At 35.6% G+C, this 16,073-nt stretch overlaps 2 protein-coding genes across 2 annotated transcripts; one reads left to right on the forward strand and one right to left on the reverse strand.

The window, feature by feature from the left end:
• Nucleotides 1-1,405: 1,405 nt before the first annotated feature.
• On the forward strand, nt 1,406-10,354 carry LOC110810765 (Class II aaRS and biotin synthetases superfamily protein). Its single transcript, XM_088213473.1, has 8 exons — nt 1,406-2,848; nt 3,804-3,983; nt 4,110-4,367; nt 4,795-4,929; nt 7,582-7,863; nt 8,317-8,457; nt 9,530-9,898; nt 10,148-10,354. Exons 1-7 carry the CDS (start codon nt 1,511-1,513, stop codon nt 9,836-9,838), a joined length of 2,643 nt encoding a protein of 880 aa, XP_088069599.1. The 5' UTR covers nt 1,406-1,510; the 3' UTR covers nt 9,839-9,898; nt 10,148-10,354.
• A 962-nt stretch (nt 10,355-11,316) lies between these two features.
• On the reverse strand, nt 11,317-14,673 carry LOC110824504 (Aldolase-type TIM barrel family protein). The gene is made up of 5 exons (XM_088213474.1): nt 14,167-14,673; nt 13,461-14,056; nt 12,447-12,626; nt 11,864-12,121; nt 11,317-11,558 (listed from the first exon to the last, which is right to left on the reverse strand). The coding sequence occupies exons 1-5, from the start codon at nt 14,573-14,575 to the stop codon at nt 11,487-11,489; spliced, it is 1,515 nt and encodes a 504-aa protein (XP_088069600.1). The 5' UTR covers nt 14,576-14,673; the 3' UTR covers nt 11,317-11,486.
• Nucleotides 14,674-16,073: the final 1,400 nt, after the last annotated feature.

The following is a 16,073-nucleotide window of genomic DNA, read 5'->3' on the forward strand; positions in this document are numbered from 1 at the left end:
TTTGTGACAGAATTGCCTAAGGCACGCTCAGGACATGATGCCATATAGGTAATTGTTGATCGTCTTACCAAGTCTTGCCACTTCCTGGCCATCAGAATGACTGATCCGTTGGATAAGTTGGCAAGAATATACATTCGAAAAATATTCAGACTACATAGAGTACCAGTGACAGTAGTGTCTGACAGGGAGCTCAGGTTCACATTTCGGTTCTAGTATAGCTTTCAGCAAGTCATGGGAACGAAATTGTTTCTTAATACTTCATTCCACCATCAGACCGATGGATAGTCAGAAAGGACGATCCACACCCTTGAAGATATGCTCCGAACTAGTGTTCTTGATTTCGGAAGCCATTGTGATGACCATCTACCCCTGATAGAGTTCGCCTACAACAACAATTATCAAGAAAATATCTCCATTTATTGGTAATTCTGAGATGGTTTAGAGGCATTATAATTACACTCTAGATCTTTGTTGTTCTGGTTGCAACCGAGTTTATTAGTTTTTAAAAAGTTACAAATTAATCTTTGTATTTTGAATAAAGATTACAATTTAATTGAATAGGAAGATTGCATCATTAAAGTCATTATTAAAACACTAATGACTTTTCTAAAGAGAAGGCATCCAGCTCAAAAAAGGGTAAGAGAAAAGTTGAAGAATTTTAATCAAAACTACATATAGAGGTTACTGGGTCAAATATTTAGATTGTAGTTTTCTAATATTTTATTCTCAATTTTGTTTGAGATTATTCATTTTTCTTGAGGATTTTACATTTTTTAGATGTTTTTTTTTTGTTAATACTTAGATTGTTTGTTTCATTAGTTTATTTTATTAATCTTCAAAATAGAGATTGGGTTATAATTTTATTAAACTAATGGAACCGTATATAATAGGTTGAAAACCTTAAAATTTCAATGTAATATCATGACTATAATCATCTTTTAAATGGTAAAATGAGACAATTCTTGTTGCTTATCAGTCACGCCAAGTAGCTTGTTATTGAAAAGAAATTCTTTAATGTGCTACTTGAAGGAAATATTCGTTATGTCTTGTGCATAATCTTTCACCATAAGATGGTTTTTCAAGATTTTGTGTGATTGTTTTTTTTTTCTCTCTCTCTCTAAAAATTAGCATTACGTACAAGCAGATTTCTAAATAATATTCTCACCCAATACCATCAAACTGACTTTGGTTTACTTTTGTTGAAATTCATGCACGTTGGAAAGATGATGAATACATAATTTTCTAACTAATTTATGGCAAAATAACATAGAATTTATGATGATGGGCAAAAAGAAAAAGGGATTAAATAAATATATTAAACTTGATTAATATTCTTTTAAGTACTAATTTAATAATAAAATTACTGTTTAATTTAATTCAATTGTTAGGGCACAACATGACTCCAATTGCCCAGCATGGTTAGGACTTATTTTATTTAGGGTTTTTGACAGGGTGGTGAAGATTTATTAGGGTTTTTTTGCGAGTTACAGACGGGCAACTTCAATCAACAATGGCGGAGCGGTCAGCAATTACACTGGGAGGCAAGGGCTTCTCTCTCTCCGCCAGGTCTGTCTACACAATAGCCACCGGCATTCATCAAGTGCGAATCGACTCGTCTGTGCTCGATCGACTCTCTAATCAAAATCAGTCATCTCTTTTAAAATCTCCATTTCCTGTACCCAAAACGCTTACTCTAGAAGAAACCCGCGCTGCCCTAACTGTTCTTCTTAACAAGCTGCTGCTATCGACTCCTTCCTCTATCCGTACGGTTATTCCGTTTCATATATCCGAAACATTGAATTCGAAGCCCGAATCCTTAGATCTCCAATCCGTTGACGTGAATGAAACGGAAAATGTTGTGTTTGGAAGATCATTTGCTTCTCTGACCGGCATTTGCGCAATTTTGGATCACAAAACGACGGCTCTGACTGCCATTATAGACGCCGTTGCAGCTCTGTCATGCGAAACATCGAAAGGTGACGTGGCATCATTTGGTTCTTTGGATTCTGGTGATGGGTACGGTGATAAGGAAGCGATTGGAGTTGCTAGTGATTTGAAGGTTTTGCTCAACGGGTCTAAGTTGGTGGGTAAAATTAAGAGTGAAACAATTTTGAAAATTCCCAAAATAAATGGGAAACTGAGGGAAGTAGTGAAGCAGTTACATTCCTCAACTCGGATAGAATTGAATTCGGGCGTGAAAGGGAACTTCGGGACAGGGGAGGCCGTGGGCACATCCTTGTCCCCGCTTTCTGTAGCTCTCCGGAGCTTGGGTGAGGGTTGCTTGTCTCGTGCAAAGTTGAATTTGGAATCGATTGAAAATGAGAGCTTGAAAATTATTATGGTGGCTAAGTTTGAGAAGGATTGCCCGAGCAGCTATGATTTGAAGAACAAGTTTAAAGTAGCTGCTGATGCACTTTTTGAGGAGGATTACACTAACTTTGCCCACGGGGTTAATGGATTGTTAGAAATTGTGTGGAAAACTGTGGCGTGGGAGGCAGTGACTGCGTTTTTTTCTCTCGAGGGTGCTGAGTTGATGAAGGACAAGGACATTCAAGGTGTTGACCTCAATAACGCAGATGCAAAGGTAGACAGGAAGAGTGAAAAGAAGAAGAAGAGTGAGAAAAAGGTGGTTTTGGGAAAAGGGACTAGTGCGATAGTGCTGTATATCAAGGATAGATTGTTGAACAAAGGAGCAATTATAGGTGATAATTTAGATGTGTTGAATAGATTGGTGGAGGATCTTTTGCTGTTTTTCGATCCAAAAGATCCCGGGTTTGATTGCTTGCTGGAGAAAGTGAAGGATATTGTGGAAAGCAATGAAAGCAGAAGACTTCCCAAGCTTCCAAAGGTATAAACTGGCACGATTATTTTTTGTGCCTTGATGATTTGGATGACTCAGTGAGTGCATGATAGACTTAAAATTTTTAAGTGCCCCTAGCTCTCAAAAAAAGAAAAAAGAAAAAATAATTAAGTGTCGGTAGATATAAGGCGTATAGATGATTGGTTGGTCCATTACCTTTTTACTTGAAAATGCAGAACTCTTGGGATAAGGGGTAGAGATGATGAGGAAAACGTGGTCATGATTAGATATAATGTAACTTTTTCATTCTAACTATCTATCAGGAGGGAAAATAATTGTCAGTACTACCATAATTGATGCAGGACCAGTAGATTTAGTTGGCTTCTTTAGCGATTAGTGTGATTGCACCATGATTGTTGTCAAGGGAATTCTCAGAATGCTGCAGTAATGTATGATAAGTGAGATTGTCCAGTAATGTATGATAGTATTAAAAGAAATACTTACAGTAACACTACTAGTGATATGAAAAGAAATAACTTTAAATAAATTTAGAAATCACAAACTAAATCTTTGATGGGAATCAAGCATTTACAGTTGCTGTGCCCCATATCAGTATTAAAGGATAGGACGGATTGTAGTTCGCTTAGTTTCTGCACCTTCATACATAATAGTGAACCTCAAATTATTTGAATCTAATCAGGAGTCCATAATTAGAAAAGAATAGCTTGCAAAGTTGCAAGGAAAAAATGTTTTCCACTTTATAATAGGACATTTGAATTAATAAACAAGAGCATTAGTTTTGGCATGCTGTCAACAAGTTCTAAGTTTTTAACTTTTCATGGTTTTTCTTTTGAAATAACTTTCCATGGTTTTATTTATAAAAAATCCTATATTTACTGAAATTTTCAGTCTCCATGTGGTACTTTCGGTTGGGATGAGACCTGTATAATAATATTTACGTATCTTTTCTCCAATATCTTTCGAATGTTTTGATCTATCTTAGGGTACCCGTGATTTTGCAAAAGAGCAAATGGCAATAAGAGAGAAAGCATTTTCAACCATAACTGAGGTTTTCAAGAGGCACGGTGCTATGGCCCTTGATACTCCTGTTTTTGAGTTGAGAGAAACCCTTATGGGAAAGTATGGGGAAGATTCGAAGTTGATTTATGATCTTGCTGACCAGGTAAATTCATGATTGTTGGTTGAAGTCAAATTGTGTTTTCAGTTAGTCTATCTGGGTTATAATTTTGGTTGATCAATAAGGAAACAGTAAGAACAAACAGTAACTTCTTGCTCATACTTGTTACAGGGTGGGGAGCTTTGTTCTCTACGATATGATTTAACTGTTCCTTTTGCTAGATATGTGGCTATGAATGGTATCACTTCTTTTAAAAGGTATCAAATAGCTAAAGTTTACAGAAGGGATAACCCATCAAAAGGAAGATATCGTGAATTTTATCAATGTGACTTTGATATTGCTGGCCAATTTGAAAAGATGGGTCCAGACTTTGAGATCATTAAGATTTTGACAGAGCTCCTTGATGAACTAAACATTGGGGACTATGAGGTAATAATTGGTTGATAATTCTTCTCTCTGTTAGTCCTGGCAATTCTTTTACATGTTTTAACATATTTTTTTACTATTATATTTTTTTCTGTCCTCTTTTACATTTGGTTAGACATGGTTTTTTAACTTGTTTCCTTTAGATGGAAATATAGTGACACAATTTATCCATTCAAATTTTTGTAATAATTTATCAAATAACTTTCTGTACCTCTAGAGATGAAAAATATGTAAACTCTCAGGAATAATTTAGTAATATGTGTGTTATTCAATGGTTGGCCTTTTGTTTATAGGTGGTCCCTTGACCAAATAAAATGCCGTATCAAAATGTCTGGGGATATATCTTCTGCTATCACATGCATGTCATAATCTTTGACACGTTTTCAGTGCTTTACAGAGGGTTTAATCGGCCTATATCCAATTTTGACAGGTAAAATTGAATCATAGGAAGTTGCTGGATGGTATGTTGGACATATGTGGAGTGCCCCCTGAAAAGTTCCGAACTATTTGTTCTAGTATTGACAAGCTAGACAAGCAATCATTTGAGCAAGTCAAAAGGGAAATGGTTAGCATCTCTATTCTCTTTGCAATTCTTTTCACATTTGTCAATCTTTTCTTAGGGATCAGATTGTACATATATATATATATATCTTTTGCTTTCTATTGAAAATCATAAAGTAACTTTTTCTTTTGTTAAAAGAATCAAAATAAAAAGCGAGAAAAGAAATATGAAAAATCCAAACAGACGGATATAGATTCCTAATCTGAAGGCATCACAAGACTATGGCCTCCCAATTCCTATAACACCGGGAGAGCCGTGTCTGAAGGCCACCCATGAGGTTTCGCCCATTGTTTTTTTTTTTCGAAATAAAAGAGAAGAATGCTATTATTAACAATAGGTATCGAGAGGGTACTGCCCATATACGAAATAGTTACACATCAATCAAGTGATTGATGACAAACCCATTATCTTCCCAATCTAAAATGTCATGGCCCAGAAATGTCATCCAATCCGATATATCCTGACTAAGCGAAGAGTAAGCCTATTCCTATCAAGCCATAAGGTCTACAATCCCGTAGAAATGCCTCTGGTAATAAGGGTTTGGCCTCCTTTTGAATTCCCTCCCAATGTACATGAGCTCATAAAGCACTCCACTGTTGACAGCTAAACCAAACAACCATGTCCACAGACTCCAGGCAATGTCACTATGTAAAAACAAATGGGAGGGGTCCAAACCCTCTCCCACCCACCAACCAACACATTATACAGATATCTGGGTGCAAAGCGCATTTGGCCTGTGAACTTGCAGCATGTCATCAGTGTTGGGCCTTGAAGAATAGGAGTCCATGCAAACACTTCTTAGGACACTTGAGCTTTCTGAAAAATCTTGGGAAAGAGTACTGGTAACTATCAGGGTTTCGGGTGATGTGGTAAAAAAAAGACAGAAGTAAACAACCCTGATAATTCCGAGATCCAAACTTGAGTGTCAGGCTGACTAAATGACCCTTTTCAGCAATATTGTTCTTACTTTATTAATGCTGAGGGCTTCATAAATTATGTAAGTCTATGGGTTATAATGTTGACATTCAATTCTAATAAATTTCTATGTTAGTCCTCAATATGAATAATTACCTTCTTGGTGGATTCTAAGGATTTTTTGTTGTTTTGGTGAATTATTGCGCTAGTGGATCTGAGGCTATCTTTCTAGCTTTAACATTATCAAAGTTCCCCTTGTAAGCTTAAATGAGATCAAGCAAATTTATCCATGCTTACATAGTAACATTTGAAACAGTGGAACATGGTGGATGAAAATGCTTCACAGACCTCTCATACAAATAGAAGACCATATTGAAGTTGATGCTACCAACCTGGGATCCACCCACTCTCCCTCGAATTTCGATCAATGCTTGCCACATTTTTTTAAAATAATCCCTGTCCTCTGCTGCACATTCTCATGAACGACCATGAGTTGAGAAACTGTTTCAATTAGAGTTCACACCTGAGAGGACATTTTCCTATGTAGCATTTTATCAATCCCATATAAGCACCGTGCCCAGAGTCCCAACAGCAGGGAGGACTTTTGGTGCTACATGTCTACGTCTCTATTAGCCCTTGAATTGCTCTACCTTAGTATTGTCCATGTTTTCTCCTGTAGTCAAACTATCAGACAGTTCCATTTCATTGAAACAACTTTGACAACAGTTTCCTCTTTGGTTATTCAGGATCCTTAGTTTCCTGGAGATGATTATATCTACAACTTTGAAACTCTCCTAATTCACAGATTCCATCTAGGAGGTAGTGCCATTGTTTTGTAGGGATGTAGTGATAGCTCCTAGTCCATTACTCGCCTCTTTCCATATAAGGAGAGGAAAAACCTTGATGCCTTCGTTACCCTCACCTCCAAACTAACGAGTCCCGCTTCAATTGAAGCTGGAATCTTCCATGCCTCCCATTAGCAAATCTTTGCCTAGCATCTGGTTGAACTGGTGAGAAGAGCCTCTTCTGTTTGAAGCAAGGAACCTGCAAGAAGATTGTTCAGCATCTTGGACTTGGGTTTTAGGGTCCTCTTCCATAATCCATAATTCATTTGCCTTCCTCTTAATAATAAATTCTAAGAATGGGCCTGTAGGACTCCGCAGTTTTTTGCCTCTAGGGAAGGATTTCCTTACCTAATCACTGCCCGGTTGAATTTTTTTCAACTTTTGTACATTTTCCTTTCTTCTTATTGATTCATGAAATTTTTACTTAAGATTTAAATTTTCTTTGCCCCTGTGCATTCCATTTATCAGACATTTCTTCTGCTGTCCTCTCCTTTCCATTCATATCCAAACTGGAGTTTTGTTTGATGTCATGCATTAATCTTTTAGATATTTCCTCATTTCTGCTAGTTCTATTGATCAGGGTAGTCCTATGTAATATAGAGCCTTTTTAGCTGTATGTTGTTGACTGAGGCAGACTACACTGTTTTCTTCATGGTTTTGGGGCATAACAATTCTGCTACTTGTCATTTTGCCACACAAGATGAAGTTATTGGATTTATACTTTGCCATGTGTGAACCGTTTGTCTAAAAAAAAAAATGCTTGGCTGAGTAGATGAACTTATTTGTCCTTATTATGTCTGTCTGTTACCCGACATTTAAGTCTTATATTTTGTGTTTGTTTGGATCTGCTAATGTTGTTTTAGCTGGTGATTTGTTTTTAATGAACATTGTTTAGGTGGAGGAGAAGGGTTTATCTGTAGAGACAGCAGATAGAATTGGCACTTTTGTGAAGGAAAGGGGAGCTCCTCTAGAATTATTATCAAAGCTTAGACAGAAGGGGAGCAAGTTTTTGGAAAACAGTTCATCTGCTGAAGCATTGAATGATTTAAATGTACTATTTGAAGCTCTAGAGAGGTCCAAGTGTATTGACAAAGTGGTGTTCGATTTAAGTCTTGCTAGAGGACTTGATTATTATACCGGAGTTATATTTGAAGCTGTCTTTAAAGGGGGCATGCAGGTAATTGTTCATTTGTGCGTTAAAATAGGTGCACTCATTTTCTATCAATTTCTTTATTCAGTATCAGCTATATAAAATTTGTTCTCAATTTGTGGTGTTATCATTCGGTGCTTGGTTGTCAAATGTATGCATGTCTGGGTTTATGAGTAGAACCTGAGGAATTGGGTGAATCTTTCATATTTATCTTTTTATTGTCCCTCTAAAGCAAATAGAGGAAAAAAAAGATTGCTTAAAACATACTGAATTTCCAGATGACATGAAGCTGTTTTTTGTATTCGTGAGTAATTGTTGATGGCTCAGGTTCAGTGTGGGTCAGCTGGTATGGTTATAGCAGCAAACTGTGTCATTAATGAGCAAAAGCATTCACTTGGTTGTCTATCTCATCTCCTTGCTAGTTTCCTTTTTTTCTTAATCTTTTAATTAAACAATTCTTGTTGATGATCTTCTCCGCAGGTTGGTTCAATTGCTGCTGGTGGACGTTATGACAATCTTATAGGAATGTTTGGTACGAGGCAGGTTCCTGCAGTTGGTGTAAGTCTTGGGATTGAGCGAGTATTTAATATAATGGAAGACCTTCACAAGCAGCAGAACCAGGTATTTCCACACCAAATTCAATATTTTTTTCTTGTATATAATGCATAACACACACTTGATTGATTGCTAAATTGTGGACTGACATTAATATTTTGTGGTTCATCTCCTTGGAATGTTTCATTGATCTGCACCACCTTCGACTATTGAAGCACTTTTTAAAGCAAAAAATTTTGAAATTGAACATTTCATCTATCTGCTATTTACTTCTGCTGGCCAGTAATCACGAAAAGATAATGATAACTAGCGTCAGTCTTTTCTTTTTCTTTTGTGTTTTTTTGAGGGGAGATAGCTAGTGTAATTTTTGTCCCCCCACTAAAAGAATTAAAAAGATTACTCAGATTTGAAGTTATTGATGCAATGATGCAACGGAATTGCAAAAGAGAGAAATTTAAATAAATTTGATACATTAGGTTCTTTTCTTGGTTCAAGTTAAGCCTATTTGGGTTCTGCAATGTAGTCTTGTAGATTTCTACCATGCATTTCATAATTCGGCATGATTTAATATTGTTTAGATTGTAACTCTTGGTTTCATTTCCTTTCTCTAATTTTGCCGATGCTTCTCCTTTTTGATTGTTGTTTACGATGAATTTCTTTAGTCCCCTTTAGAAGAACTGATTCACTTTTAGGGACTTCTTAGGGGTGACTAGTAACATCTTTGTATCTATAATTTGGTTCCATGTAGATTGTTGTCTCAACAATATGTTCAGTGATCTTACACATAAATCGTCTGATGAAGACATTGCTACGTTTGGTGATTAAGGTTTAGGTGGACGGCATTGAGAAACTTGAGATTCTGTTTTCTATAATTTTGTAGAATGCTTATGATTTCAAATTATGAACAATATTTATTTGAACATAATATACACCAGATGATATATACTACCAAAGTTGAAAGAGATGATGTGGTCAACCTCATGGCCTCATAGTTCATGGTATTTTAAGAATGCCGGACAGTTCTCTTTGTACCTTTATCATAAGGATATTTTTCCAGTCTCGTCCTTTTCACTCATTTAAATTTAAGCATTAAGATGTTATGTGCTTGTGTTGATTTTGTTTTGGTGGATGTTTGCAGGCGATACGTGCGACTGAAACCCAAGTCCTGGTCAGCATTATGGTAGAAAATAAGTTATCGGAAGCTGCAGAGTTGGTTGGTGAGCTATGGAAAGCTAAAATAAAAGCAGAATACCTAGTTAGCAAAAGGAGAACAAAACACTTTGATCGTGCTAAAGAATCAAGGATTCCTTGGATGGCAATTGTGGGTGAGCGAGAATTGAGTGAAGGGATTGTGACACTGAAGGACATGGAGACAGCTAAAGAAGAGGAGGTTGCGAGAAGTGATTTTGTTGAAAAGTTACTCACATGTCTAAGTTCAAACTCGTGAAAGAACGGTTTTGGTTATGTATTACCACAGTTTCCCGGCGGTTCCCAGTCTCAACAACAGGTAACTTGTTCCCCTCATTGAGGCAAGTTTCAGAGGGGGTTTTGGGTATTATTGGCTACTGGGGTAAGCATGATTATTTTTTCCTATGGAATACGTTTTATGAACAAAATTGCAAAGCATTGTAGATTTCCACTGGGTTACACAAACTGCTAATTCTTGTACAAATCAGGTAGTAGGATTTGTTTTTCATGTTTGTGGTATTTTGTTCTGTTACTATTTATAAACTTCTCTCATTTGTTTTCTTTTTAGGGAGTAATTTGGATTTGGCCGTCAAGCAGCGGAGATAAGCAGCAGGAGAATTTGCCTCTGCATGCAAGGAAAACTCAGTGCTCTTTACTTTTAAAATTATCCCCATTCAAGTTATTTAATTACACAATTGTCCCTATTTAACGATTTATTATTATTAAAATAAACAATTTAATCAATATTTATTTATAAATTAAATTACATTTTTTATATACGTATTATTCCAGCATTTAAATAATTACATGAAAACTGAAAATAAATGATTTTATTAATGCATTTTTGAAATAGTAACAATTTAAAGAATAACAAGTAAAAATAAATTAACAATTAAATTTATTCAAATATATATTTTTTTCTCTTAATTCCTTTCGGGTTATTTTAAAAAGAATATATATATATATATATATTTTACAAATATATTTTAATAGTACTTGTATTATTTAATAGTAGAAGCAACAAAGTGAGTCTTGTATCATTTTATATTTTAAATAAATTGTTTTGTAACTTGATTGAGTTTTGGAAATTTCTCCCCCCCAAGGCTATGTTTTTTAGCAATTGAGCTATTTCGTGTAATTTATTGAAAATTCTATCACAGGATAATAAAAGTTGATCACTCTAGAAAATTTGAAAAAGATTTAAAATAATGCATTTTGTTTGAATTTTAAAATCTCTTGTTGAAATTTTACCCTAAAGTCTTAAAAGAGTTTTTATAAATTTGGATGAGAATTTGATCTTTTGTTGATTAGGTGTAAATTTATAAAATTGTAAATAAATTCACACAAATTTACGCAATTTAACTTGCAAGTTCATTTAAAATACTAGAAAATAAACATGATAATACTGTAACGATAGGATTCTCGCTTGTATAACATATCTGCGATTTAAAATGAACTTTCGATTATCATTTCTGAAAATAAATAAACTGATTCTCACTTATGATTTAAAAGATCAAATTTTAAATTCTAAATATTTTTTAAACTGTAACAACTTCTGAAAAGTTAAATATAATATACGCACAACAACATAGACACAACCTATTTTCATACACTGGTAATAGAACAAGAAGATCAACACCGGTTATCAGTTAGAAGATCTTATTGGAACCTTGTCATCCCATGAAAGCATCTTTTGTTTCCAACCCATTAATGGATAAGAGAGTCCATCAGAAGAAATTAGAACACACAAATTTTTAAGATACATTCCCCTCCACATGCATTGCAAAATCCAAACACATTTTAGCACATCAATAACCTCGTCCATGGTTTTACTTCAAATTACCGGCTTCGAGAAAGAAGGCAGACAAATATACAGCAACAATGGCAATTCTTTGAAATACATTAATTTAGAAAGATTTCTTTTCATAAGAAACCAACCCATGTATTCCACCTTCAATTTGTGCAGCTCCAGTCCGAGCCTGTTGAAGGCAAAGACAAGATAAAGATCACCGACCAGTGAAAACCAGACAGTCCTTCGATTATATTCAATAGGACCATCTATCAACATTGTATGACTCAATCAAGTGCAAGTCCAAGTTTATATACTTTGTCTTAGTTTAATAATTCTATTTCCTTAAATGTTAATCCACAAATACACGAAGAGAGCCATTTTGAAGTCAACCGCATAAACAAAGTTAAACAAGTTCACAAGCAGTAGTCCCAACAGCATATTAGCACAGTAATAATCAACCACGGCAGAACAATGAGAAATTGAAAACCATACCTCCAACCTCAATACCCTAGAGCTTAATAGATCATGAGCAGACTGGAGAGAGGAGGCGCCAAGATCTTGGAATCCTTGCTTAACTGCTTGCATTGCGTAGGGTATGAATTTCAAGATAGAACCTTTATCTGCAACCGCTCCAACAACTCCTTGAGCAATCTTTAGTTTTGCTTTATCGCCCAAGTATCTTTGATCACTTCCTTTAGTCATTGCTTCCAGGGAGCCCATTCCACGATATTTTTTGACACGACGACCATTCTGATACAGCACATTTTTAGGAATTTCATAACTAAAGAGCTTCATTTAGGTAAAGATCATGCTTGAAGACAGAGGAGAAGGGAAACAGGTACTCTATGCGACTCAATTAAGGGAAACAATCTAAAGAGATGTTACATGTCGGTGAAAACAAAGTTTATATAAGCAGAACCCCCTAATCCACAACATCCGTTTATGTACATGTTTCTCGTTTAGCCCATACCAAATGCCATTGTACCAATATTATGCCTCAGAATTAGCTGATACAAAAACAAATCCCGCAAAGATCAGTTCTAATAAAAGAATGGAAGTGAATGTACAAGAATACCTGGTACTCATACACCCCTGGAGCCTCAACACTTCCAGCTAAAAAGCTTCCCATCATTACCGTCGATGCACCAAGGACCAAAGCCTTGACTATATGTCCAGAATTTGAAATCCCACCATCAGCAATGACAGGTATACCACTTTGAGCAGCAATTGATGCAACTTTATATACAGCGGTTGCCTAATAAGTTCATAAAATAAACCAAGTGAGTTCGAAATACAAAATAATCAGAGAACTTAAAACTGATGAACTAGACTAATGATAGCTTGAACACTTCTTCCATAAATAAAAAACTTGTTTAAGGAAGTCATATTGATAAGAAATCAAATGAAAAAATGAAGAACGTTATCACCCAAAAAAGAGTAATATTGTAGGGAAGACAGAGCTTTGAAACTCTAAAGCAAAAAACCCAAACCAGAGTGTTTCATGCAGCAAATTTAGTCAGTCTGTAATTTGAATACTTGTCCGCTAAGTACTTTATAAAGGTGTTTACATGGACTTTCATTTTTCAATTAAAAAAATCTCCAAATCTTTAGCTGCACTTCAAAACGACAAACTACCATATGGTTTAAAGTCGAAACTAAAAATCCATCAGACCAGTTAAATAAACAAAAAACCATTTGAAAAAACCTTTTAAACCAAAATACTCCTTAATAAACTTCGAAGTTTTTTTTTTATCACTTTGTGACTCAAAGAACAGTTGTCAATTCTGATCATTTTACTAATTTTGCTACTTCTCTAGTTTCTAACTTTCCAGCTTATTAGTCTATTGGCCAAGCGAAAAAAGAACAAATAACCAAAAATATTTCCTGCTTAACACTCTTGTAAACTTGGAGCACGAAACAAACATAAATGAAATCATGGTTATGAAAACTTCCTAACAGGAAAAGTGAAACAACCACACAATCAATCCTAGATAGTAAGATAAACTCGAAACAAATCGCTCTGTTGATTTCAGTTCATATATATGGCATAGAAAAATCACATAGGAATAAAAGCTGTTCAAACTCTAACCTGTCCTCGGCCAACTGCGCAAACCTCTTGGGTGGTACAAATAGATCCAGACCCCATACCAACTCTCAGTCCATCTACACCAGCCTGAATCAAATTCTGTGCCTGGTACATGGTCACCACATTCCCACCAATCACATCCAGCTGGGGATATGTTCTTTTCACGTACTTGATCATATCAATCTGGTAAATGGAATTCCCCTGCGAGCTATCCAAAACCACCACATCAACACCTGCCTTCACCAAGTGCTCCAACCTCTCCTTGTCTGATTCCCTTGTTCCAATGGCTGCTCCCACCATCCACTGCCCGTCTGGTCCAACCGTTCCCTGTCCCAGTTTTGGATACCCTTTGAACCTCTCCACATCTTCCTCAGTCACTACATTCACTGCCTCACCATCCCTCTCCACCACCACAAAACCCTTCTTCTTATTCTCCAAAGCAGCCTCAATAATGTCCAAATCACAAGCCCACGAGACATAGTAATCCCTGCTCTCACAGTCACGCATATAATCAAAAATCTTCATCTCTTTCTCTTTGCTATTCATGGACAACCAATCCGATTTGGACACATACCCCAAAAGCTTTGGGCCCAAGCATCCTGATTTAACGACATAAAATTGCACAATATTAGACATCAAAATGAACCCATCAATGAATTTTACCACATATAAAGACTGTAAAACGTGGAAATGATTATTGGAGTCGGACCTGTTTGAGAGACGAAAACGACGGAAGAGGATTCGAAATCATTTATGGACGCAATCTGGTGGTCTGGAAACTTGAAGATCGCAGTAGAGGCCAGTGGGAAACGGAGCGACTTGGCGGAGCGGAGGATAGAGGCCTGGAGAGAAGGTTCGCAGTTGGAGTGGATAAAGGCGATGCCACCAAGCGCGGCCATGGCGGCAGCCATGTGGGACTCGGAGACGGTGTCCATCGGGGAGGCGACGCAGGGGATAGAAAGAGAAATGTTGCGAGTGAGACGGGTGGCGAGGGAGACAGAATCAGTGGGGAAGTCGATGTAGTGTGGAAGGAAGATGACGTCGTCATAAGTATAGGAGTAACCTTGGGCGAAGAGTCTATCAGCTGGGAAACCGTCGTCAATCTCTGCGCCTGCCATTGTTAACGCTGATGGAACTTCAAAGAAAGAGAGTAAGAGGAGGTTTATGGAGTTTAGGGTTTCCTGGTGGGGAGGAATCAAATATGGAGGGAAATAGTTGGACGGATATGATTTATTTATTATTATTAGTGGGTTGGTATGGAAATATTTTATAGTTTAGGGAGTAATTATTTACAATTTTTGGAACTTAATGTGGGTCCCTTGAAAATTTTGAGTATTATTATTATAATGTAAGTTCAAAACATGCATTATAATAATATTCTCACAATCTTGGAATAGAGAAATGGAATTGAATATAATGCATAGAGAGAAATGGTACATTTTCCTAGACATAAAGAGAAAATTTTATTTAATATCCATTGAGAATTCAAGAATATTAAAGTATTAGCAACATTTTGAAGTAATACTTTGTATTTATTTAAATTTATATAACTTATGACCATAATCTCCTTTAAAATAAATTAATATATGAAAAGATGTATTGTCGCAATTGATGTAACACATATTCTAATCATCAGGGAAGCAATCTTGTACATCGAAAGAAAAGATGTTTTAATACAAAATATAATCTCATAAGTGTAAGTTTTATATGCTGTTAACTTATATTATGGCTGAAAGCTTTTCGATTTGAGTATATATATGTGTGTGTAAATCGAAACCTAAACTTTTTTGAAAAAAAAAGGAGGCACGACAGACAAGTTTTAATCCATAAATCATATAAATTCAAATAAATATTATAATTTTGAACCAGCCTTAAATCTAGTATGTACATGTGGAAAATATATACAATTTTTTTTGAAAAAATAAGAAGAGGGAAAAAAGATGGTTAGGATGAGGTAAAACAAGTGGGTTTACCCCATAAATCATATAAATCCGAATAAATATTATATTTTTGAACCCGCTCCAAATTCAAGTCGGGTTTAGATTTATATATTATAATTATGGATTGGGGTTTAAGTCTCACGAAACGCATACCAAATTATATAATGTTCTGACCTGTTTTAGAGTCTTGAACATACACTCACAGCTCCCAAATCAGTAAGACCAATGAATATATCATAATTAAGCTCAACTAATTAAGATAAAAATTACATCCCCTGCATATTTAATCCCAATCTGTAACATCTATGAGACTTATCTACATTTCAAAATAAGTAGTAACAGTAAAAAGAAATGATTAACCTTAATTTTTGTCTAAATAAAATAGAAAGTCTCTTAGTGAGTCTCTCATTGTTCGAGAGTAGGATCTTGAACATCTTGATTTGAAAAGCTGAAATGGTAATTTGAGTGAGCACATACTTGCTCAATAAGGTTACAAGAACCAAATAACGTAATTGTTCGTCCAAAGCATTATAAAAAATAATAAAGCATCAGATGGATTATTTATTTTAACAAAATCAGTTTTGATTTAGGAACATGTTTAATTTCTTCACTTCACATCAAAATTAAATCAGATTCACATTCAACTTCTTCGTTTCATTCACAAATACTACCAAAC

The sequence above is a fragment of the Carica papaya genome, chromosome 2 (genome assembly GCF_054855325.1).
Source record: "Carica papaya isolate Zhongbai chromosome 2, ASM5485532v1, whole genome shotgun sequence".
NCBI classification, from domain to species: Eukaryota; Viridiplantae; Streptophyta; class Magnoliopsida; order Brassicales; family Caricaceae; genus Carica; species Carica papaya.